We start from the raw sequence: 27,405 nt of genomic DNA on the forward strand, positions 1-27,405 counted from the left end.
ATAGATACTGGAAGAGGACGGCAAATGAGAACACAAGGAGTTTGTGAGAAAACAAATCAGATGTGAAAAGACTGTGAATTCTGCAGCTTCTCGGTTTGCATCGTTTGTCCATCGAGTGGTTTCTCTCTGGGGTCAGCGCCGTCTGACGGGCGGCTCCAGCCTGTTGGACAAGGCGGTCAGAACCTGGTCGAACTTGGCGTATCGCAGAGCCTGGCTCTCCTCGGCTCCCCTGCTCCCCCACAGCAGCCTCATCTGGAAGTCGGTGAGGAAGAGCTCCAGGACCTCCGGCTGCTCCTGGAAACCTGAAGCATCAACGTCAACAACACCACTGGATCAGCAGCAGAACGGGCTTATAATAGTTTAGAGATTGAGACCATGAACTCATGTTTACAATGTTTACTGAGGTAATACATCAAGAGAGAAGTAGAGTCATTTTCTCATAGACTTCTATACAACCAGAGGTAAAAACTGGGATATTCTCTAAGTTTATTCAGGTGTCTCTCCCACCACTGGGGGGCACCAACGTCTGAACGTTTAAAACCTAGAAGTATGTATTTAATGCAGGTACAATGTCCCTCATCAACACCACACAGTCTCCTTTACCTTGTAGTTTGCTCTCTGCGTTGGAGCGGTAGATGCCCCCCAGCTGAGCGATGGTCCTCGCCGCCCCCAGGTGGAACATGACCACGTCCACCCCGACCTCTGCCGTCTCCCACGGCTCCGCCCCCTCGCCCACCGCCATGCTCTTCTCCAGCAGGGACAGGAGGGGCAGGACGTGGGGGAAGGTGGTGTTGGACAGCGGACAGCTCTCTGGAGGACGGACACGCAGAGACGGTCAGCGTCTTCAGTTTAAACGGAGGTTTGTTGGTCTGTAAATCGGACACGTACCTCTGCCGTCGTTCAGGCTCTTCATAAACGGCCTCAGGGTTTTCTCGTAGAGAATGGCGCCCTCTGTGTGCCGCTGCCGTAACGCCATCCAGGTGTGCTCCAGACGGGACACCTGAGAGACAGAAAGACATCAGCATTAAACCCTGGCAGTAACTCTTCCACATGGAACCAGTGATTTGTTTATGTTTGTGACATTACAGGTGAATGAGTAAAAAATACTAATATATGATATTTGATTACTTACACTACCTCCACTTTTTTGTATTACAAGTTTTCTGAAATTGTGAGTTTAATATGCAAATGAGGCATTATCTAATCGAATATCTGCTAATTTTCATACGTTTGCAGAACATAAATCTGAACATTGGATAAAGCCAGGTTCTAAATTCTTGTTTCATGTTGTTGACATACTAGAGTCAAAGGTTTGTGTCATTTCATAAATCAGAAAATACTGTCAACAGACATAAAATCTCTCCATGTTTTTAGTAATACAATGTATAAATGAGTCTCTGAATGATGAATAAACCCCTCTGTGTGAACCTTCAGAACATAGAGAGCAATGAAAGTGTAAAGTTTGGTGAATGTAAGAGCTGCTGAAGTGGAGATTCATCATCAGAGTCTGAGAACAAACTCATTTAGAGAACATTATTATGTCCACTCGTCTGACAGAACACGTGTTATGGAAGAAAAATAGACCAAAACATCATAAATGATCAGTGCATAAAATAATATTTTTCGCCTGTAGTTTCACCCCTAAAATAAGGTGTTTATTCAGACATGGAATAAACAAAACAAAGTAATATAATTACATGAAATGTAACGGGGCAGAGAGGGCTGAGGAAGCAGAATAAATGCTGACATATATTATAGGTCAGTCCAGTCACAGGGGATGCATTGATGTGATTTTATAAGAGAGGACGAACTTGAAAAAAAAGGGTTAGGAGTTTCTTCCTCTACTGTTATAAAGGTAAGCCATGTGTGATATATACCTCTCTCTCTTTCTATTCTATCTCTCTCCCCCCCCCCCCCGATGTTTCCTGTCTGTCTCTATCAATAAACTCCAGTGTGTGCGCTGCATGCTCACCTGCGGCAGCTCTAACGCTCTCATGACGGCGGCGAAGCCGAACATGTCGCCCGTGGTGCCCTTGAGCTCCGCTGCGATTTGGATGATCTTGTGCAGCAGGCCGGCCCTCTCCTCCGTCGTCCCCGTGCAGCCCAACACATCCACAGCCAACATGGTCGCCATGGTTTGGAACCTGCAGGACGATGGAGACGCTTTAAAAGTTGAGCTCATGTGAAAAGTGAGGAGAGTGACACTAACGTCCTGTATTACTTTAGGAGGTAAATTATGATCTCTTCTCAGAAAAAGTCACAAAACTGGCCTGCGCTGCCTTTGTCAAGGTTAAAAAGGAGTAATACAGTTTTCCATCTTGGATCGGAGGAGGGGGGGGTTTAGTGTCCGGGATTTCTGAATCCTTACTCACCTCTCCAGCAGGTCCAGTCTCAGCTGTTGGCCATGTGGCAACGTGAGCAGCTCCATCCCAGAACTGACTCCCATCATCCTTTGCGCCTCCGGAGTTACCTCCACAATTCTGGCCACCTGGGAGACACAGACACGTGTTTACTGGTCTACTCCTGAATAGGTCGCTTTATATTTGGTGGGTTGCACCTGGAAATGATGAAAGCGGTGAGACTGAATGAAAGCAGTTGTGTTTTGGGCTATAAAGTGAGGCTAAAGAGGCTAAAGAGGCTAAAGAGTTAGGTGTAAGAACACAACGAGCTACTCTTTCCCATGATAAATAGTCATTTTATCCACTATAGCAATCATAAGCAGCTTCAGACAGTACCATGCAGTCGGCCTTGGTGATATGTTTGGCTGCCGTCCTGGGGTCGACCTCGGCCAGCAGCTCCTTCACGCGCCGCAGGACGCCCACCTCCAAAGGTTTGTTCTCCGTGAGCATCAGCGCCGACTGGTACCCGCTCGGTTTGAAAAAAGAGACCGTCTCCACCACCGGCGACAGGTACACGTTCCCGTCCTCCACCCTCAGCGGATCGATGCCCGCCGACCCGTCCTCCACCCGCAGCCTCTCCACGTAGCTCTGGGGGTACAGCTCCGTGTAGCAGCTTCCAAGATCATCAGAGGACGGCGAGTCCCGGTTCCGATGAGGTCGGGGTCCCTCGGTACACCGTTGGCGGAGGGTGCCGTTTGGAGAGGCGGGATACAAGCGCCTGGAGAGGGACGGGGATGGAGCCACGCTGGCTGCTCGGCTGCTGCCGGGGCTCCTGGACTCTGAGGCTGGAAACAACAGCATGTTTCAGTCGAACCATCAAATGATGAAGGTGTTAGTCAGCGTTCAAGAAGGCAGATAAGAAAAAGGTTCTTACTTCTTCTTAAAATTATAGTTTCCTTTTTTTTAAAGTCTCTTAAAACAAGCAGGGGGAAATGGTGCTTTTGTGTTGGGACTATTTTCAGTGGCGGTTTAATCCACATTATAAATAAATAAAAGTATTTTCATTATTGGAGCTGTAGGTACAAATACAATATCCAAAAGTAACAAATAACTCCATGTCACATATTTTCAAGAAAAAAAAAGAATACTATTTGTCAGACTCATCTGAGGATAGGAAGTTTATTAATAACATCGATGACATCATCAGACAACAAAACAGAAAAAAAGCAGTTCCTCAGTCTCGTCTGCTAAAACATATTTTAAGAAATCCCAAAAGACAAATAAAGTGCCGCATCCTTTAAATGAGGTTGATGTAAAAATCACATTTAGTTCTCGGGTAAAGTTTCCTTGTTTTTCCCCTCACGACATCCTATCTGAGTGAAACATTTGTTTTAATGTGTGATACATTTGTCTCGGGAAAGATCCTCTCGACTGTTCTACAGTCAGATAACGAGGTTATGTAGTTCAGGTAAGGGCAGCTGTTGGGTTACTTGCTGCCATGACCTTTAAATCACACTGACTCAACAACCTAATGACTCAGAAGACTCTCTCTTCTGTATGTAGGTGCAATGTCATATAATTGTAATCAAATCAATGTTTCCTCTGGTAGTTTTTATCACACCTTTTACCTTTTGTTGTATTGTACCTGCTAAAATTCAATGGTTATTATCGCTGCCTTTGTGTTTTAAAGAAAACAAAGTGTCTCAAAAAGGACAAAAAGTATGGAGTTCATTTGCCTTTGTCCCATATCAAGCTGCTACCACAGGTCACTCTTATCTCAGTACTACATCTTGTGGTCTTATCAAGGTTCAAGTTTGCCATGTGAGGCTGTTTAGATTCAGCTCCCCTTTATGTAACCAACCTGCACAGCACACACACACACACACACCCACTCTGGACTTTAGTCCTGTTCAGCGTCAGCACCCTCCGAGAGCTGCTCTAACCTTCAGAGCTGGGAGTCGGTGGGGTTCAGTTAGCCGGCTGCAGCGAGGGAGGCTGGACGCACAAACAACGAGCTCGCGTTGACACGTGAAATCTGTTGACTGGGGACGCTATCGGTAAGTGTTTAAGTCAAAGAGTAGACGCTTTACGGGCTAAAGTATGGTACGTTAATATAAAGCTAAAACAAAAACGTTTTACTGTTTCCGTGCTGTTGTTATTGGGTTCATGTTGCTCATTCGCTACTATGGCATCCCTTCAGCTATTTAACTATGAGAAGACCATCACAGTTTGGAGGTTTGGATGAGCAGACTCACGGCAACAGGAAAAATAAACAATAATGGTAATTAAAGCAAGAGCATTGAGTTATTGTTGGGAACAGATGCGTATCAGCTCATGTTTCCTGTTTGCAGAATGAGAGGGGCGAGGTTTTCTCTCATTTATAAAGAGAACATGTACATTTATTACATGTAGTCTTGGCTTTTATTGCGTTTATTGCATCGTTTCAAAATGTTCTTTACATCTAATGGTTTTAATTGTATCTGAGAGAGGAGCCTAAATCAATCCAAGTCCATGATCTCCAGGTACTGTAGTGTTATAAACCTTTACCCAGGTGTATTATTATCTTTATAGTAGCGTAATTATTTATAATACAAGTAGTAGTAGTGGAAGTAGTACATACGTATGATCTTTAGTGAACCTGAGTCAAAATGACTTTTGCTGACACAAAACTATTTATCATGTTTGAAACACTGTGAAGCTAAAGCTGAACATTTTACTAACAGTTGTGGTTCTTGTTAGCACAATATGTGAAAGCTTGTTTGACCTTTGTCCTCGTACAAACAAGAGGCAGCTGCTATTTAATCCCTTTTATCGTTCGACACCTATCATTACTGAGCGGAGCATGTACATGAACACAAAGCTGTGAAACAAAGAGAGGGAACATCGGCCAAATCCAAAACCGCTTTTGTAAAACCTCCTGGGAATAAGCGGCTTTGTGGAAAGTCTTGTAGTGATGTGCATCTGCATCGTTTTGGCTGCACTACTGAAACAGACAGTCTGTGCTATCAACTGTGAATAGGGTGATATTTGTTCATGACAGCGACCCATAGTCATTAACCATGTGGACTGGTGCTATTTTGCATTGTCTGGCACTTGGCAGTCTTACTCCCAAAGTCAACTGGAGAGACTCAGAAGCATTTGGCATATATCTTATTGGATTGCAGGAAGATGATGATAGATGAATAGTAATTTCGGAAAGGCAGATGATATTAGCCCCCAGGTGCCTGAAGCCAACAATAATATGTATTAGATACTCTAAGTGTATATGTAGGCTATGTAGTACAAGTTATATTGCCTAAATCTAACTAAACTAAGCTGATAATAATAATAATAATAATAATGATAAAAAGCACGGAAAATAATAAGTCAAATACTATGTGTAACACAGGACTCTACTCCTGGTCTCCTGGATGAAAGTCCTAAATTGGACACATTCATCCACCACAACCTTCTCCTTACACACACTCTGTTGCTCTTTATACTTCTACTGTTACTACTAAATAAAAGCCTTTCGGCTAGCTAACTGGTGCTAAATAAAGTGGCATATCCATCCTGGCTGGGTGTAAATTGCTTCATAGCTGCCATGTGACTATTCTTATCTGGGCGCAAATAGAAACTATGCTTCAAATAAGCGCTTAAATATGTTCGTTATTGGCATAGCCGCCAGTATCTACATGACGTAAATCTCTAACCATTTCTGCAGAGGTCTCAGTTTGGACGTATTGGCCAAAATAAGTTCCGTACACGCCATTTGTGCATGTGAGGACGTCCACGTATCCAATGCAGTATAAACAGAACCAGCCCAATACACTTGATTCGACAAGTTCCTCCGTCCTTTGACAAACATCATCTTGCTTTTGATTTTTGAAGGTGTCTCATTTTGGAAACTAAGATTTCTCCTGCATCAAACTTCTCCTAAACAGTTCACCAAAATTAGAATCTGGGGTGACAAAAACATTATTTTAGATTGGTAATACTATCAGTACATGTTCAGTTATTTTTAAGATTGTTTGTATTATGAACAGTCCTCTTGGATGTGAAGGTATACCTGCAAAAAACTAAATTTTATGTTGGGAGTCGGTCATCTGGAAGCTGGACAACTCATGAACTCTAGGTAGCGTTTTTGCAGACAACACAGATTGTTATCTCTCTAAGATCCTCAACATTGGAAGTTATTTAACTTAGCAAATTCCCAACTTCCAAAAGCCAGGCGATGCTTTCCAGACTAAAATGAAAGGATGTAGAATTAAAGGTACTGTAGATTTAGGATGAAACATGGTTCTGCAACTGCATGTTGCTTCTAATCCAATTATATTTTATATTAGGTAATCTAATCAAAAATGGTATTTCTTCTTAAGGTTCAGGTCATCTGCAACAGTTACATCATTTAATACACTACTAACCATAATTAGCAAATGAGTCCAGCTTCCAGATGTTGATCCATACTCTTGAACTAAAGAACTGTGAAGCCTTAATGATCAGGACAGCTCTAACATTCTTACATCTCTTATCAGAATATCTTTCAGCGATGTACCGACCAGCTTTGGTGGCACTTGCGGTGCTGCTCTGCTCTTCACTCTCGGTAAATGGAGGGAAAGTCTTGGTGTTCCCTTTGGATGGAAGTCACTGGATCAACATGAAAGTCCTCGTTGAGGAGCTTCATGCCAGAGGCCACGAAATCACAGTGATGAGGTCATCAGACAGCTGGTACATCAAGCCAGAGTCCCCCCACTACAAGTCCATCACAGTAAATTCCTCTGCTGGTTTTGATGAGGAAGGCTTTGGGATATTTGTAGACACAATGATTAACATGCGGCGGAAAGGTGCTTCACTTTGGGCTCGTATATCTCTGGAGTTTGAACTGGGGGAACAGTTCTATCAGATGAATAAGCAAGTGATTGAGATGGTGGGGGAGATGTTTGAGAACACCAAACTGATGCAAAGCCTCCAAGATGCCAAATATGATGTGTTCCTGACAGACCCTGCGATTGGTGCAGGGGTGCTTCTGGGTCACCGGTTGGGTCTTCCACTTGTCTTTAATGTGAGGTGGACTATTCAGGGTGAGGGGCATCAGGCGATTGCACCTTCCCCATTTTCATATGTCCCAATATCAGGGGCAGAGCTGACTGACAAGATGACGTTTCCCGAACGAGTGAAGAACTTACTTTACTATTTCTTCACCTGTTTTCAAATTTGGTATGTCACAGAACGAAACTACAAACCGTTCATCCATCGTTACTTTGGAAATGACGTACATTACATGGAGCTGTTTCAGGCAGCAGACATCTGGCTGATGAGGAACGATTTCACCTTTGAGTTCCCACGACCCACAATGCCAAACGTCGTCTACATGTCAGGATTTCAGTGCAAACCCTCCCAGCCCCTGTCTAAAGAACTAGAGGACTTTGTCCAGAGCTCTGGTGAACATGGCGTCATCGTTATGACATTGGGATCCCTGGTGGCAAAACTTCCTGAGGACATCACTGAGGACATTGCTGCTGCTTTCGCCCAACTTCCTCAGAAGGTGATCTGGAAGCACAAAGGCAAAAGACCATCCACCCTCGGCAACAACACCTTACTCTTGGACTGGCTGCCTCAAAAAGACCTCCTGGGTCACCCAAAGACCAGAGTGTTTGTGGCCCACGGAGGTACCAACGGAATCCAGGAGGCCATCTACCACGGTGTCCCCCTGGTCGGACTGCCCCTCATGTTCGACCAGCCTGACAACTTCTTCAGGATGAAAGCAAGAGGTGTGGCTAAAGTCCTGGACATTGCAACTGTGAACAAAGACAACTTCCTGGAGGCTCTGAAGGAGGTACTCTACAATCCAACCTACATGGAGAAGATGAAGGTGCTGTCCAGCCTGCATAGAGACCAGCCCATGAAACCAATGGACCGGGCTATGTTCTGGATCGAGTTCGTCATGAGGCACAAAGGAGCAGCACATCTAAGGACGGAGTCCTACAAGATGTCAATGATCCAGTACCACTCGATTGATGTGGTGGCATTTCTGCTGGCAGTTATTTTACTAATATTTACTGTTTTTGTTTCTGCAGTTACGTTTTTGTGGAGAAGAGTGTTTTCTAGAAGCAAAGTCAAAAAGGAATGAAGAACGTGCTGCTATGTAGTTAACTAGATCCTGATTTCTTGTTGAAAAGATTCAAAAGGACAAAACAAAAAAACATTAATGAACTGTTCTATTCTGCTGAAGAGGATACAAACCGTCTTACATTGATAACCTATCATGCCTCAGTACGTTGCTGAATTTACTCAAAAACCTCGTATTATCTGATGAATTTCACCAGAGTTCATGTTTATGTTCTTTTCGTTTGTTTGTGTGTTCCTCGGGAAGCAGAATACCTCAAAAATCTATAAATAATTTACAATATAATTTGGTGTTAGGTTAGAAGTCAGAGATCAGTTTTCACTCAATATCCAGGATTTTTTTTTTGAAAGATTTCTTGCATGCTTTTTGAAAAAATAAATAATAATTCTTATGAACTACTGCACTTATTTAAATAAAATGAGATGAATTTCATTTTAAAAAGTTGCACATGTATCTTGTGATTGTCTATCCCTATGGCTGGACTATGATTCAATATTGTCCATTATTTTTAGTGATGATAGGATGTTGTCATATAAATCATTCTACAAATTCACTATTTTCAAAATAATTATTTCAAGCTGTGAATAAAAAGTACCAAAATGATTGATTGATTGATTGATTGATTGCTTCACAAAACATTGGTTATTTTGTATGTACTTTTGCATACATTCAAGGATTAAATGTATGTATTATCATGTGCCACCAGTCTGCAGATATAGTATGAAAAACTTGCATCCTAGCTGCTTCCTGGTCAATACACACTGGACCATATATATATACATACAGTATATGAATATAATGACTTACGCTTTAGGTATTAACATACGTATATGGTATACAATGAAGTTTAAAAATCATTAGAAAATATCCTTATTAATATCATAATGTTTTAAACTCTATGGTCCAACCTTATCTATCATGCTTGTCTTTTATGTAGACATGAATTCAGATGCAGGTTATAAAATACAGAACAGCTATTAGTTTGTTATTAGAATTTTTCTTCCTGTTTTTCCTTATTTTCGAGAGGTAATTGAAACAAATATTTCATTAAATCAATGCATTCTATGCATAGTTTAATGAGCCAGCAATTTATGTTGTCATCTTTTTCCAGTTGTGTATCAATCATATTATAATGTTGGAGACTTTTTACTCTCAAAGTTGTATTTTCTTCCTTATGAATTAAAACAATGGACAATACGAATGTACATAATGTAGAAACGCTAATAGTCAGCACAAACATTTTTAAAACTATGAAGTAGCTAAAATTATAAGACGCTATTCTTTATTTTTTTGTTCTTTATGTTCAGATTATTTGTTAAATTGATGCATGCTCTTGAACTGGAGAACTGTGAAGCCTTAATGATCAGGACAGATCTAACATTCTTACATCTCTTGTCAGAATCTCTTTCAGAGATGTACCGACCGGCTTTGGCGGCACTTGCGGTGCTGCTCTGCTCTTCACTCTCGGTTAACGGAGGGAAAGTCTTGGTGTTGCCTGTGGATGGAAGCCACTGGATCAACATGAAAGTCCTCGTTGAGGAGCTTCACGCCAGAGGCCACGAAATCACAATGATAATACCAACAGAGACCATGTACATTAAACCAGAGTCCCCCCACTACAAGTCCATCACAGTAAATTCCTCTATTGGTTTTGATAAAGAACGCTTTGGGTTATTTGTAGACACAATGATTAACATGCGGCGGAAAGGTGCTTCGCTTTGGGCTCGTATGTCTCTACATTTTGAACTTATGGAACAGTTCTATGAGATGCACAAGGTTCCAATTCAGATGGTGGGGGAGATGTTTGAGAATACCAAACTGATGCAAAGCCTCCAAGATGCCAAATATGATGTGTTCCTGACAGACCCTGCAACTGGTGCAGGGGTGCTTCTGGGTCACCGGTTGGGTCTTCCACTTGTCTTTAATGTGAGGTGGACTGTTCAGGGTGAGGGGCATCTTGCAATCGCACCTTCTCCATTGTCATATGTCCCAATACCAGGGGCAGAGCTGACTGACAAGATGACGTTTCCGGAGCGGGTCAATAACTTACTTTACTATTTCTTCACCTGTTTTCAATGTTGGTATGTCGCAGAACGAAACTACAAACCGTTCGTCCATCGTTACTTTGGAAATGACGTACATTACATGGAGCTGTTTCAGGCAGCAGACATCTGGCTGATGAGGAACGATTTCACCTTTGAGTTCCCACGACCCACAATGCCAAACGTCGTCTACATGTCAGGATTTCAGTGCAAACCCTCCCAGCCCCTGTCTAAAGAACTAGAGGACTTTGTCCAGAGCTCTGGTGAACATGGCGTCATCGTTATGACATTGGGATCCCTGGTGGCAAAACTTCCTGAGGACATCACTGAGGACATTGCTGCTGCTTTCGCCCAACTTCCTCAGAAGGTGATCTGGAAGCACAAAGGCAAAAGACCATCCACCCTCGGCAACAACACCTTACTCTTGGACTGGCTGCCTCAAAACGACCTCCTGGGTCACCCAAAGACCAGAGTGTTTGTGGCCCACGGAGGTACCAACGGAATCCAGGAGGCCATCTACCACGGTGTCCCCCTGGTCGGCCTGCCCCTCTTGTTCGACCAGCCTGACAACTTCTTCAGGATGAAAGCAAGAGGTGTGGCTAAAGTCCTGGACATTGCAACTGTGAACAAAGACAACTTCCTGGAGGCTCTGAAGGAGGTACTCTACAATCCAACCTACATGGAGAAGATGAAGGTGCTGTCCAGCCTGCATAGAGACCAGCCCATGAAACCAATGGACCGGGCTATGTTCTGGATCGAGTTCGTCATGAGGCACAAAGGAGCAGCACATCTAAGGACGGAGTCCTACAAGATGTCAATGATCCAGTACCACTCGATTGATGTGGTGGCATTTCTGCTGGCAGTTATTTTACTAGTATTTACTGTTTTTGTTTCTGCAGTTACGATTTTGTGGCGAAGAGTGTTTTCTAGAAGCAAAGTCAAAAAGGAATGAAGAACGTGCTGCAATGTAGTTGTTTCACTTTTTCTTGATTTGGGTCTCTGGGAAAGAAAACAAAAGCATTTGTATTGTTCTGTTTTGTATTTAGAGTCCTGAGCAGGATACAAACAGTGTTACGGGATGTTCACATGTTGCGTCCAAAAAACTTCTGGTTCTGGAGGTTCTGGGGGGGGGTGTTGCGGTACTGTCATGCACGCTGTTACTTAGAAATCAAAATCTGCACACTGCAATAAAGATAATGATAAAGTTTTTGTTATTTAGCAGTAAGCTTCACTGACTAAAATAAACAAAGTCAAAACAAAGAAACTGATTTCCAGCACCGTAAATCCCTCACAGTCCCTTTACTACTTGATTTGTCTGTGTAAGCTTTGCTTAATTTCAACCGGTTGTTGGGACGTCATTAGACGGAAAGGGTGAGGCAAGTAAAATTGTCAATGGGACAGAATGTACCTGCACTAAAATGTATAACTTCTCCATATATTTACCGTAGACTGATATTTACGGAAGAAAGAGAATATATCTGGCACCTGTAATTGGTGGTTCCTCATCACGTGACATGTGGTGCGTGTTTCAAAAGTTTCACTATTTTTATTTCAGGGTGCATCTGTCACGCTCTGAAAAATATGCGCTTGGGAACGCTTGCGCATTGCAATGCCGTCACTCTCGCTTTGGAGGGCGCCATACTGTCTGCATTGACAACAATGGATTTCCGGGGCGCAAAAAACGTGACACATGAACAGCCCCTTACACTGGTGAAGTTGTTGGTAAAGAGGTCATGTTTCTGTTCTGTTCGTTCGTTTGACTGTTTGTGAGAACGATCATTTAAAAAAATCTGCAAATAACTAACAATGCAGTTTTGTGGAAAGTCAATTTGTTAAGTTTTAGTCCACATCCAGGAATGCTCTTAAAGCTTTTTAGTTTGTAATTAGAATTTGTCTTGTTTTTAATTTTTGAGAGGTTACTGAAACAAATATTTATTCTTAGATTGCGTAGTGTGCAGTTATGTTTAAAACATTATATCATTTGTTCCAATTTTCACTCTGAATGTTGGATTGTCTGATTTAAAAAGTAAACATACAACTGTGATGACTGGATCATGAAAGGACTCGAGCTTTAATGATCGATAATGGGTATTGTCTCTGTTGAATTAAGGATAACTAAAATAAATATTGACATGCAACTAAGCTCCCCAGCCGAACTCTGTACATTGCGGTTATGTGATATGCGCCTCAAACATTAATCTATCCGCTTTTTTAATTGATAAAAAAGCAGCAAAATAACTATGACAAACTACCATCAACTATATGAAATACTTGATGAAGCAGTGTGTGTGGTGTGAGCACATCTTTATTATGAACGATATGTTTTTATCTGTAAATAATTTAAAAAAGATTAAAAGTTAGACCTTTAGTCACGTTATCAGTTTTTAGTCCATATCTAGAAATGTTTAAAAGGATTTCTTGCTTTTTTGATAATTTTCTTGAAATAAAATATAATTAATCTTATTATTTATCTAAAAAACGTGCACATGTATCTAGTGATTGTCTATCACTAGGGCTGGGTGATGATTCAATATTGTTCATGATTTTTAGTGATGATATAACGTTGGCATGTCATCGTTGCACAATTATGTGGAATTTGTTACTGGAAGTAACAATGACTCGAACATTTTGTATAAATGAACGATTATTAATGGGTATTGTCTCTGTTAAATAAAGAACAACTCAAATGAATGGTGACATTAAATGACTCTTCTATTCCTTGAAGCAGGTGTTATCCTTGACTACCAAAGCCTAGAAACGTATCGGTATCTTCTTACACTGGTCTTTGTAATCAGATAGCATCACATTCACTTACTGTTCTACAGCTTTTAACATGTTATTGTCTTGAGATATAATATGCTGTGATATTATCCCATTTAGTTGTTGTTTTTATGATAACTTTTAGCATTCTGTCTCTATAACCCACATCACCTGTGCACCAACTTGGTCAACAAAGTAAAACAAACAAAACACTGCCTCGTGAACTGAATGGGAACAAAGGGCACGTTTAGAATTAAAGTTGGCTCCTCCTGTGTCCTGGAATAATTTAACAGTGATATTCCTTGATGATGAAACTATTTCATGACTTCACGTATAGGGCATCAGAACAAAGAGGAGAACGACTTTAGTTTGGTATTAAACTCACTGTTGTACAGAGTAGAGAGAGAGGATTCTCCAGCGGTCAGCGGAGGCCGGTTGTCCTGCTCTCTGTTTACAGCTACCTCCCTGTGGTGGAGAGAGGAAGGACTGCATGGAGACACAGAGAGAGAGAGAGAGAGAGAGAGAGAGAGAGAGAGAGAGAGAGAGAGACGGAGACGGATGGTTTTTACCAAACAGGAAACAGCATCTCATTTTGAATTGTTCACTGTCTCGGGCTAATAAAACGATATAAAGAGGGAGTTGTGTGTTCGGTGTATAATGGTGCTGCTGAATGAGTTTTGTCACAGAAGAGTTGCACTTGAAAATACAACAAATACAACTTTTAAACTACCAAAGCCTCGAAGCTTATTGGTATATTATTACACTACTAACTTGCTGAATCAGTTTTGGGTTATTATAATCAGATAGCACCACATTCACTAACATTTCTACAGCTTTTGAAATGTTATTGTGTTGAGATATAATATGCTATGATATTTTCCCTTTAAGTTTTTCTTTTTGTACTTTGCGGTTATGGGATGTGCGCCTCAAACATCAGTCTATCTGCTTTTTTAATTCATAAAAAAGCAGCAAAATAACTATGATAAACTACTATCAACTATATGAAATACTTGATGAAGTAGTGTGTGTGGTGTGAGCACATCTTTGTTTTTGGAAACTAGAAGACAGAGAGGTATGACATGCAATAAAGGAGCCAACCGAACTCTCTAAGACAGACAACAGATATCACATAACCGCAAATTAGTCTGTCGGACAATATTTGTTTCCCGTCTACATTTCCTGTTATTCTCTACATTGAACTTTCTCATAAAAGCAAAATGTATAATTTTCAAAAAGTAAAATATCAACATCAGTCATCAAAAATGCTGCATTACTGAGGAACCCTCATAGTTTGTGCTCCTCTGAATAAAACAAAACAAACTGTTCCGTAAGTATTCTAAGTGACACCTCACCTCCTCGGGCAGACCTTCTCCTGGCCGCCCACGCTCCCGTTCTTCAGCCCTCTGTGGCAGGACGGCGGGCTGACGGCGGTGCAGAACGCCGTCTCCAGGTAGCTGAGAGGCAGCGTCCTGTTCACGGGCCGGTGAATCTGAGCTCCGCTCCACCGGGTCAGAGCCGCCCTGCTCCCCACGTAGAAGTGAACGAGGGCCGGAAGAGAGTCGAAGGCCTCGCCCTCCAGGCTGTACTGGACCCGAGGGTACGTCTCCGAGGACTGAACCACCGACCTCCTGATGACGAAGTGAAGCGTCTTCTGCTCCCAGCGGACCGTGAGGACGAAGTCGCCCTGACTGGACTGAGAGTCTCTGATGAGGAAGTCGCCGTGGTTCACCACCAGACTCTCGGACACCTTAAGGGACATTTAATTATTATCTTCACGCTGTTGTGTTCTAATATCCAGTCCACCCTCCTGATATCTGAGCCTCTCAACAGAATCTTTCAATCAGCTCTCGTAGAATCATTTTGTATATATCCAATTATTCCTCTATACGTCTAAATAATGACTGTTCACTGTATAAACAATGCTGCTTATAGGGATCTGTCCTTTTTGTTGTGTTGTATTAAACACATTTTATGAATCTAGATGTGCTGAACAAGATGTTGCCTTTAAACTAAGAATCAGATCAGCTGGTGTTTGAACAGAGCTCCCTCTTGTGGTTGAACCACTGCATGATTCCTGAGAATTTAAAGGGAAAATTCACTTTAAAATGTGTTATTTTTGTGAAGGTGAAGTCCCAACAGCCAGTTTTATTTTAGATCCTGTTGAAAAAATAACTGTTTTCATTGGACTTTGTTTTTTTTGTTGTTGTTTTTTAGCAAAAATCATTGTACAAATCATGCAGGTAGTAAATTACCTAAATGCCAGTTATGTAACTATAAAAACTTGAAAATCCCGTGAAAGATGCTGACTTTGTACATTTTCCTAACTCACAAGCACTGGTCAATCAGAGAGTATTGTTTTCCATAACATCCCATCTTTTAAACTAGTGGGAAGAAAACATTTATTTTCCTACTTTGTCTGTTTACGTCTGTAGATTTCTCCAAAATTCACCAAAAGTTAGCATTAGATAACGCCTTTTTTGCAAATTTAAACATAAAATTTCAGAAAACTTGTAATACAATAAATACTCCTCTTAATGTGAGTGATGAAGTGGTGAAGTTTCATGGTGATACCTATGAGTTCATGTGTTCACCTGTAGAGTCTCTAAATGTCTGTAATGTAACTAAACGTCTCTTTAAAGGACGTTTCCTCTAAATGAGTTTGTTCTCAGACTCTGATGATAAATCTCCACTTCAGCAGCTCTTACATTCACCAAACTTCACACTTTCATTCCTCTCTAGATTCTGAAGGTTAACACAGAGGGGTTTGTTCACACATCATTCATAGCCTGATTTATACAACATGTTTGTATTAGAAACATAGAGAAAATTGATTTCTTTGTGGCTGTTGACAGTATTTTCTGATTCACGGAGTGATACAAAGATATATGATAAATTCCCTCTGTAAAAACCTTTGTCAATAACATGAAACACAAATTTTGAACTTGGCTTTATCCAAAGTTCACATTTATGTTCTGGTTAAGGGTAAGGCATGTAGTGGCTAGGTGAAAGTAAGCCTCCAGCTAATGCAATGTGTGTGTGTGTGTGTGTGTGTGTGTGTGTGTGTGTGTGTGTGTGTGTGTGAGGCCGACCTCCCAGGGGACCCGTCCGTGGTGCCAGGCGTGGCTCTTCAGGTTGGTGCCGCTCAGCTTCAGCTCCTCCTCCAGCTGCTTCCTCAGTTTGTCCGACGGCGGCTCCAACCAGAACTTTTCTTTGGAGAACTTAAAGGGCATCACAGACGCACAATCAGACACAAAAAACAACAATAAAAGAAAAACATCACTTTAGACCATTCATGTAGCATCTTCTGGCTTTGGGTTCAAATCCAAGACAGAGACGTCTTCTGTCCGACACATTTCTGCTGCTTCTTTCCAAAGCAAACCAGACTCCTCTTGCTTTCTTAAAAAGAAATGTCTTGAAATGTTCGTCCTCGGAGAGAACGAGCATTGTGGGTAAACCTGCAGCCTTTTTCAGCTGTGTTTTTGTGTGAATGTGTGCGCTAACTAGAGGACAGAGGTGGGGGGGGGGGGGGGTCAGGATAAGGACGGACAGCTCGGGCATTCCCACACTGGCACCCACACTGGCGACACCAGGGGCCCCCGAGAACCGCCAGACCCTCTGGCGTGGAGTCTTGGCCTTGTCACCGTGGCAACGTCATTGTGCGGACGGGGGTCATCACTCAGTGGCGCTTTTGTCCGACGCGTCTTTATACAAACACAAGCGAAGATACTGTATATCAAGAGTTTACACCGACGACGGGCCGGGAATGCTTTTGTCTTTGGGACACACACACACACACACACACACACACACACACACACACACACACACACACAAACACAAACACACTAGTTACTGTTACTACGCTGTTTTATAGGTGACACCTCCCACCCCTCAATTCGTGACAGAAGGGTTTGTCCCACTGAACTGTGAATCAAGGGTTGGGCACCGGGCCAGGACCACTTCAAAACAACATAGGAGTGAGTGTGTGTGTGTGTTTTGAAGGGGGGGGGGACCTGGAAGCCCCTAATGAATAGCTTTCATTTCATTAGCATTATCATTCATTGCCAGCTTGTCCCTTTCAGACAAGTGTGTTTGTCAAGTATCCAATTATGAGTCAATGAACTGGAAATTCTCTCGCTCTCCGAGGCAGAACCGCGGCTTCAAAGTATTTCACCGCATATCTCCCCCCCCCCCCCCGCCCTCCCGAGTCCTTTCTGTCACCCGTCCTGATTGAATTAGAGCCTGAGTGTCGAGTTTAGAGGATCACAGCAGCGGAGTTTTCATTTAACCTTCGCTGGACACGCTGCCAGCTCTGGGAACTGAAAGCGTCCTTATTTCTTCTGACGAGAAGGAAGAGAGAGCAGCAGCAGCGTCACGGCAAAGGGAAGCTGCACATTAAAGAGTGTTGCATGAAAATAGATTTGAAGTCTAGTAAAGAGGAAGTTTACCTTCACATATTCTCCAGTGCTGTCTGTCAAGTCCTGCTGACTGAAAAACAAACAAAACACATTCATTCATTATTAGTAACTGTAACCTTCTACTGTAAAACTGTAAAGATTAACTGTACATGCATGCATCTTCTCAGTTCCTATATATTTAAATATTGTATATCATAGAGCTGTAATGCTGTGTTCACACCAAACACAAAGCAAACTTTAGCCTCGCAAGTTTGACAATGGGATCATTTGAGTTTATCCGAGTTACTCGCGCTAGAAGCATCACGGCTCCATGACGCCAGCGACAACGTTTCATCAACCATGGGAGGCAAAAAAAACAGCTGTTGCTGCTTTGTACGTGTTGTAGAAGTCCCAGTTACATCGTAAAAACCAAACGCTGTCCTGTCTGGGCTCATAACATCACCTGGAGGTATTTTGCCGAGCTGTATCTGGCGTATACAGCGGGCCCCAAGATGGCTAGTATACTGCAGCGGTATGAACGCAAAATAAACAGATTTAGCTGTGATCTGATTGGATCTAAAAGGATGCCAAAATAACTACATCATAATGCAGAGTTGTAAAAAGTCTGAATTCATGCTTTGTCAGGTCTGTCCACAAGACGACAAGTTAATAACTTTTAAAATGCTTGTTTTCTGAATGGATCGATCGGGGCTACGCTATGCTAACATTATAGCTGCTCCACCAACACTCAAACTAATGTAATCTAGACATATGATCTGATCAGTATTTAAGTAAACTAAATTACAAATCTGAGCAGATATTTCTCGTAAACTTTCAGTACTTGACAGTTTTTGTTTCTTGGCACAACAGACACATTTTAGTTGCCAACAAAGAAGTATTGAGGTTCAGCAAACAGCCCTAAGTAGTACTGTAACAGCAGTACTACTAGCAGTAGCAATAGTATTAGTACTACAGTGAAGTCTGTCGGTCCGTCCTGTTGCTCAACCCTCTGACAGCAGCAGTGTGTTAATGTGACACCACCCAGCAACAGCTTTCCACACAACAAACTTCTCAGAGGATGACGGGGAATATTTCTGCTGCTGTGTGAAAAAACTCTCATATCTGTTTTTCAACAATGACGCAAAGGAACCCCCCCCCCGATGTCCCTCCAGTGATGACACCAGCTAGCTTCTCACCAGGTCTGAAGGATCTGGGAGTCTCAGAACTCTGAACACTTTAAAACCGACGTTAAAAGAAAGGGAAGGAAAAACACAAAGTGCAGTTGCGTTGTTTCTCTCTGACAGCAGTTCGTGAAACTGCACGTTGGCAATGTGCAACTCTTTTTGGGTGACTCTGCTCTTCCTCAACATGCTGCATATTTCCATGAGTAATGTCAAGGGAGGCGACCTTTTGTTCCCAAACACAAACTCCGAGAACAAACACACACACACACACACACACACACACACACACACACACACACACACACACACACGCACACACACACACACACACACACACAGATGTGAACACACAAGTACAACATGATGCATGAGAAACTCCCTGCCAGTCAAAAGACTACGTTCACAAAGCTCATGCATGTTATTATTGCTGCTCGTATGGAGCTCATCAGGTGATATCATGTGAGCTGTTTGTTGAATGATTTCATTTTTAGGGAGAACCTTTTTTCTCACACATTTTGTTTCCCCCGATTACAAAATAATGATTTTATCAGAACAAATAAAACAAGTTTGATTTATTGAGATCATGAACTATCTTCTTCGTGACCATGAGAAAATGTCTTTCAGCATGTCCTCATCTGGCCCTCATTACAAGTAAAGCTCTGGTCTAAAAGTATGTTTTTAAAAGGCTAAACGCAAACAAACACATTGAAGCTGAATATTTCATTAGAGAAAAACATGTTGGGAATCTTTCAGTAAATGTTGCGTATTGGACTAAACAACGCTCTGGAGTTATTGCGAGTACAGTCTGAGAAATAGAGTGAAACAATCCTATAAGCAGCCACAACTTTAATCTAACTCTGCAAATAGTATACAAATACTATTATTGTAATATTAGTGTCGCCTGATCTTTACGAATACCTGCTTTAATCAGAATGAATGGACAAAAAGCTGCTCAGCATTTTAACGATTTAAAAAACTCAACGTATCAATAAGGGCGATGAAGGTCGTCTGTCTTTAACAGGTGCAACAGGAGGAGGAGGAGGAGCCTGTCTATCAAGCTGAGTTCTTGAGCTCTAATCAGACATTAGTGAACACACCTGTGTGGAGGTGGAGCAGCTTTAAAAGTGCAACCTCGTGAGGCCACATGACTCGTTCACATGGCTGAAACGTGTGTCGTGAAAGTGGAAACAAAATGTTATTTCTTTTAACCATTAATGTCTAAATGCATTTTTCACATGAGCATTTAAAATTAATTTGGTTCAATTCATTTTCGGGGTCGATTTAAGACTTTGGTGAACTTTGACACATACATTCGTGCCACTGACTGATAGAAAGCAGTCTGACCTTTGAGGGAAAGTAGAGCCAAGGAGACCTAACTGGAGGAAACGTATAGGAAGGATAAAGTGCCCCACAAGAGAGGCAGATAGTTATTAAGCACAAGTCAAAGGTACAAATACATCTTTTGAGTAAACTGTGTGAACTTGTTGTCCCGTTAGCGACCAAGTTCCTGGCTTGCTAGTGTGTTAGCGGTTAGCTGATCAACAACAACAACTGTCTCTAAGAGGCAACAAGACAGTGATTCATTCAATCGTCCTGGTTCAACAGACAACTTGTTCAGTTAAGAAGCTCTTAGAGAGATTTATTCTTCTTCTGTTTAATTTAACGTGTGTTTCTGAAACGTTGTCCTGGTCTACACTAAACTGTTCCCAGCGAGGGGGGGGGGGGGGGGGAACACCCTCCGCCTGGGGGCCACGCTCCCCCAAACCAGCATTACATTTTTACAGCACTTCCTGCTCCTTCACTGCATGAGACACACACACACACACACACACACACACACACACACACACACTAGCTGTGGTTCAAAGAGCTCCCATGATAACCAAAAACAACTGTGACGCCTTCATGCGTCCACCCGGAGACGAGTCTGTTGAAGTTCACCAGAGACACAAACACACAGCGGATGAAACGAAGGTCAAGGTTAACCTCAACAACCACTTCTGCTCCGACTGATCCGTTAAGTGGAAAACAGAACAGAAGTGATCGCAGCATTAAGTAGGTCCGGAAACCAGTTGAGCTTCTGGTCAGCGACCATCAAAGTGTGAAGTAGTGAATGCTGACCTGCCGCCTCACTGGTGGAGGTTTGGTTCTGAAGCTGCCTGATGAAGGTGAAGGAAAGACTGTCGTCATGTTTCCATTCACTGGTTTGAGAGAGTGAAGTCGGGTGCGTAGTTTTGTCACAAGTTGGCGTAACAGGCAATGTTTCTGCATGGCTGTATTTCTCCAGCACAAAGAGTAGAAGAAGAAGTAGAGGTAGAGATCCAGAAACAACAGAATTCATGTTGGCCACCTCACCATCCAGGAGGTATTACAGAGAGAGAGGGTTCAGGAGTTTGTTTAAATTGTTCTTTAATGTCAGCTGGTATTGTTTCATGTTGTCTGGAGACGGAAGACAATAGAACTTTAAATCCGGGAAACGCCGACAGCAGAAAGATCAGTTAATATGTTACGTTACCTTGTTACGTTACCTTGTTACGTTACCTTGTTACGTTACCTTGTTACGTTACCTTGTTACGTTACCTTGTTACGTTACGTTCTGTTGCTTTATTAACAAATAACATCAGGTTGTTATGTTACATGGATACGATCACCTGTTGTGTCGTTATGTTAACTTGTTTTATGCCGTTGAGACGTTATGTTAATACGTGACGTTGTTATGTTGTTACATCAAGAGATAAGTTACGTTATGTTGTGACGTTACCTTAACATTGTGTTATTGTTTTAGTTCTGCTCATAATTGTTCTGATATTATCAGAGGCTCTTTACTTCAGGTGAGAGGATGTGCCTCCACATAACACTCTCCAGACATGATGAACAAGCAGGAGCAACAGTCTGATACAGTGAGGTCAGAGAACGGTCTTATGTTACAGCCTGAAGAAGAAGAAGACTTTTAATCTGCAATATAATATTAGATCATATCTGGTGTCACGTATCAAACCGCTTCTAAAGATCAGAGTTAATCAGGTCAGACAGACATAATAAAATGAAACAGGCTGCAGCATCTCTGCCAAAGAAAGCCTCATCATCACTGTTACTGAGTAAGAGCAGAGGGTCAAACTCCCCTCTGATGTAACACACAGTCCGGTCCAGTTTCAGCCTGAACAGCCTCCAGATAACACACACAGACCGTAGACCAGCCGGTAACCCGCTGGCTTCAGCGTGTAGTAAATGTTTTACTAGTCAGGAGCTCTTCATCTTTTATGGCATCAAACTAACCGAAGACACGCGTGTTTCTGCTCTAAAAGCATTAAAACACGATCAGGAGCCGACTGATGGAAGCCGTTAAAGCAGCGTTAATGACTCCCGGAGCAGCTCTCACACATTCCGCGCATTCTTCCTCTGACAGTGACTCTTTACTGACTTCGTGTTCACAGGTTTTTAACTTCTTCGTGTTCGTTGTCTCACCTCCTCTGTCGCTCCCCGCAGCGGACTGTCCGACAGTCAACGGCCCCGAGTTCGCACATCTTTCTCCCGCAACGTCAGACGCGCACTGCCGCTGAGTGAGAACCAGCTGCCCGACGGAACCACAGCGGGCAGGCAGCGAGCCACTGCGCATGTCCGCTGATACAACCACTCTTTTACTGTCATGGTGCATTATTGTTATTATTAGTTTATTAGTAGTAGTATTAGGCATTACCTAGGACATTCTTCACAAAGACTTTTTCTTTACTGTAGAAATATTACATTTCCTCTTTTAATATTATGATGTTTTAGGTAAAAATTACACGACTTTATTCTAATAATATTACGACCTTTTTCTTGTAAATATCATGATTATAAACTGTAATTTTTATATTTTTTTCGCGAAGTAAAATTGTTAATCATATTGTTTAATCAAATCTATGACTATTAAAATAGTCTAGGTTATATTATTAAGTTTAAAGTTTTTGAAATGTTCTTCTATATTTTTGAATTAATAATATGTATTATTTAGTTTAATTTAATTAGTTTTAGGTATTTTTGTCTCTGTATTTTAGAAAATATATCTTCTACTGCAATAAAACACAATTTACCATTGTCCCAATACAAATTAAAGAAGTTATAAAGATTTTCTGAAATCTAAATCCGTTTTCTTTTCTTTATCCAAGTACTGCAATCTCCCTTATTCTGACTAGTATCAGGATACTGACGTTCTTCCAGCAACAATCTCACTGCAGTGAACTGAAGTTTATTGGGCAGGTAAAAAAAAATCTTTTTTGAGACCATCATCATCTGAAAGTGTAATAATAACTAAATCTACTTCCTCACCTGTCGACACGCTCCACTTCCTGCGAGCCGCTCACAGTCTTCGTGGTTTTCTGTGTTTGGCTGCGAGCTGCTTCGGCTATCGGGTCCATCGGCACGTAAACGTCCTGCGAAGAAGCCCCTTTGGGGCCGTTAGTTGCCATGTCTGAAGGCTCCCTCTCTAAAGCATCCCTGCTCCTTGACACTGACTGGCTCTTAAAGGGGTCCGCTGAAGGATCATTGAAGTGGCTTTCATGTGCCGAGGTCAAAGGTGAAGCCCGGCTGGGTGTCGGGGTGGTGGGCAGCGGCCGGGCCGTTGCAGGACCAAGCAGAGTCCGGTCCAGACTGGTCACACTGAGGCTGGACAGGACACTGAGCAGAGGGGAGTCTCGGACATGCTCCCCCTCCTTCCACTGGCTCTGCTCCTCCTCCTCCTCTTTCTTCTTCTTCTTCTCCTTCAGCCCCCTGCAGCTCTTCTTCTGCGACAGGCTGCGTGGCACAGTGCCCACATGTGTGTACATCTGGCTGGAGCAGGCGTAGCCGGGGCTGCGGAGGCAGGCATCCAGGTCATCCACCGATTGTTCCCGGGCTGGAGATTTGGCACCGCCAAGGCTCCCATCATGCTTTGGGGCTGCCTTGATATTGGTCTTCTCTGATGTGCGGCGCGTGGACAGATTGGTGAGGCTCCCGAACCATTTGAAAGCTGGAGAGTAGAAGGACGTTAATTGGGGTCGACAGAAACATTTCTTTATCAACATCATTACAGGGACCTTAAAGACACGATGAAAGATTTTACACAAATGCAAAATACAAATCAAACCAAACCAATCTGTTACTTTTTACAGACAGAAGATATGATTTCTGTCAGTGACTCAGCTGTGGAGAAGTTTCACTCCCAACTTCAATAGCTGTTGAACGCTACAAACCAACGTAACGTAACAATGCAACGTAACAATGCAACGTAACAACGCTACAAACCAACGTAACAATACAATGTAACAATGCAACGTAACAATGCTACAAACCAACGTAACGTAACAATACAACGTAACAACGCTACAAACCAACGTAACGTAACAATGCAACGTAACAATGCTACAAACCAACGTAACGTAACAATGCAACGTAACAATGCTACAAACCAACGTAACGTAACAATGCAACGTAACAACGCTACAAACCAACGTAACAATGCAACGTAACACCGCTACAAACCAACGTAACGTAACAATGCAACGTAACAACGCTACAAACCAACGTAACAACGCTACAAACCAACGTAACAACGTGGTGCAGCAACGTGGTGCAGCCACGCAGCGTGACACAGCGCAACGATGCAATGCAACGACGTAACGCAACAGCTAGCAAATAAATAGCAAACGGCCAAAGCCATTACATTACGTAACAAGCTTAAAGTCAACATTGATAGTTACGTGATATAATGTAAGTGCAGCCGGATACTCTGAGCACCGCAGTTCTCTTTTCCTAAGTCATTATAAATTGTCCTCTACATATTTTTTTGAACTCTTGAAGTTTTACAACGAGGTCACGGAGAAGTGACGTCATTTATTTACTATTATTATACTCCGACCCTGCAGATCTCCAAATTCTCTCACTTGCCATGTGAGTTTGTCTTCCATATTCTGTTTTAGGAGCATAGAGAGGTCAAATAGTTTATAAATACCAAGTTATAAATGCCTGTGATGCATCCGTACATCCGGTCCTGACCTTAATGTTGAGACACTCTGAGATGCTGACTGATGACAGGCAGGAAATGACTTTACTGTTCTTTCAAAATATGACATGTTGCCTTCAGCAACACAGATAAATACAACCTAACACTGTGATTATCGGGCTATTTAGAGTAGAATCTGAGATGGTAAGCTTTATTACATCCAGCTCCATTATTCTCTTTGTGAGATGTAGTCGTCCATGTTAAAGAACAACGTTGAGATCTTTGAGTCTCCAGTGGGACCAGCAGCTGTATTTCATTTTCACTTTGTCCTGTGAAACACAACAAAAAGAAATGTTTTCTTTGCCTTGGAGTCATCTGAGGAATGTTGTTGTACCCTCATGTTGCTGAAACTCTCATCGTTTCTATTCTAAGCTGCAGCCCCTCGAGCTCTCAGCACTGTTTGGTTATGTTTCTGCCCCGGGGACCAATTAGACCCCGAAAACACTGCATGAACTAATGATTTTGAGGACGAGAGGAGGAAGATGATGGAGGTGCAGATGCAAAGAAGCTGCTGTTTTTAAATGTTCATGTTGAAGCCAGAAGATATATCTACTGACGGCTTTCATTGATTTTTTTGTTCATCTTCACAGTGAAACTTTGAGAAGATGAACATGTATCCAAAAAATAGTACAAAACAGAGTCAAGTTTATCTTTTTCAGTTATGATTCAGAGACACTGTTGGTGTTTTTATGATAGATCGTAGATGCAGCCTGTAAAACTCAAAGAACACTAAAGCTTCTGACTGGACTGAATGACCGGCCTGCAGATGCATCATGGGTAAAATTCAGCTTTTAAAAAGTGAACAATGATGGAGTCAAACGGCAGAAGAAGAGAAGCACAGTGTTGTCTTTTCTTAAGCTCTGCTCTCAGCTGTCCATTCAGAGAGCACAAAGACACGACTGTGCTGCTTTACAATGAACCAACAAACTGTTTGTGAGCGCAACAAAGAGCCAACACACACACACGCACACACACACACACAGACACACACACACACACACACAGACACACACACACACACACACGCACAGACACACACACACACACACACGCACAGACACACACAGACACACACACACACACACACACGCACACACACACAGACACGCACGCACGCACGCACGCACGCACGCACACACACACACACACACTCAGAGTGAAACAAGCGTCCATAGATTACTGTCTTTTATAGGATTACACAAACAAACTTGCATCAGCCTCTTTTCGCTGACTCATCATTAAACACCGTCTTTGTTAGGAATTAATTTTCCAACGGTGGAAAGTAACTAAGTACATTTACTCAAGTACTGTATTTAAATACAGTTAAGATGTACTTGTACTTTAGTATTTCCATGTTCTGCTACTTTAAAGTTCTTCTCAGAGGGAATCATTGTACTTTTGAATTTATCTGACCGCTGTAGTTCTTAGGTTTAAAGTCTGCATTTAAGAGTCGGCACTTTATGCAAAAGCATGTTTGAATGACCGATGTTGAGATGTTTGTATATTTCTATTCTATAACACGTCTTCTGTCACACTAGTGGAGTAAAAACATCCAAAATACACATTTAGGTGTTTATTTCACTACTTTGTCTGTTTGTGTCTGTAGATTTCTCCTAAATTCACCAGCAGGTACCATCACATAACGCCTCATTTGCATATTTAAATGTAATGTTTCAGAAAACTTGCAATACATAAAAAGATTGCCTTAATGTGAGTAATGAACAGGTGAAGTTTCACGGTGATATCTACGCCTGCGGTCGTTGTGAGTATGTGGTGACTGTAGTACTGTGTTGTAACTGTGTATTTATACTGCAGTACTTCTGTGTTTCCTGCACAGAGACCACAGCTGCAAAGTACTTCTAGGAGCTGAACACACAAGAAATCTGAAATAAGATGAGGAACTAAAACAACATCTTTTGTAGGAGGTCACAAACCAAAACTGATTTGTGTTCTGTGTAACTGACTACAGCTGTCAAGTAAACGTGCAATATTTGAAGAAGTATAAAGCAGCATCAAATGGAAATACTCAAGTAAAGTACTGAACTAAACTATCTGATGAAAGTAGTTTAAAGTACTTCCACCTGGAGCATCAGCTTTAACAGTATAAATACTCTAATATTTCAGTCAGAACGAGTACTCTAACTCTTGATACTTGGAGTACATCTCGCTGCTACTTTTACTTTTAAATGAAGGAACTTGTTTTTTACATTTCAGTACTTTTACTTTAGTAAAGAATACAAATAAATAAATATTAATACTGCGTCTGTGATGAAAATCCACCATCTTTTGTTTTGTCAAACTTATTTGACCTTCTATTAAACATAAGTGTGTATAATATAGTAGTTTCCTTGTGTACTATGGGGACTACATGTATTCATAAGACTTTCTCTAAAGATTATTTAGTAAAATAAATCATAAAGTGAAGTAAAACTTACTCAGTTTGCGTCTGTTCATGGTTCAGACGTGGACTTCCTGATATGTTCGCTCATATGAAACTGTTTGTGTGATAACGAGCCGCGAGCTCGCAACTTCCTGTCACTTCCTGTCAAACCGAACGC

The 27,405-nt window shown here is 42.0% G+C and overlaps 1 protein-coding gene and 2 pseudogenes across 1 annotated transcript; 2 read left to right on the top strand and 1 right to left on the bottom strand.

Annotated features, from left to right (window-relative positions):
* sh2d3cb (SH2 domain containing 3Cb) lies at window positions 1–27,405 on the bottom strand. Its single transcript, XM_076078886.1, has 12 exons — window positions 27,283–27,405; window positions 23,137–23,815; window positions 17,696–17,735; window positions 16,337–16,465; window positions 14,600–14,994; window positions 13,633–13,733; window positions 2,736–3,184; window positions 2,373–2,488; window positions 1,973–2,144; window positions 889–1,000; window positions 604–810; window positions 1–302 (listed from the first exon to the last, which is right to left on the bottom strand). Exons 1-12 carry the CDS (start codon window positions 27,299–27,301, stop codon window positions 133–135), a joined length of 2,589 nt encoding a protein of 862 aa, XP_075935001.1. The 5' UTR covers window positions 27,302–27,405; the 3' UTR covers window positions 1–132.
* LOC142934340 (UDP-glucuronosyltransferase 2B31 pseudogene) lies at window positions 6,868–8,561 on the top strand (annotated as a pseudogene).
* Window positions 9,859–11,439, top strand: LOC142934339 (UDP-glucuronosyltransferase 2A2 pseudogene; annotated as a pseudogene).

Source organism: Anarhichas minor, unplaced genomic scaffold, assembly GCF_050575085.1.
Source record: "Anarhichas minor isolate MPS153535 unplaced genomic scaffold, ASM5057508v1 ptg000068l, whole genome shotgun sequence".
NCBI classification, from domain to species: domain Eukaryota; kingdom Metazoa; phylum Chordata; class Actinopteri; order Perciformes; family Anarhichadidae; genus Anarhichas; species Anarhichas minor.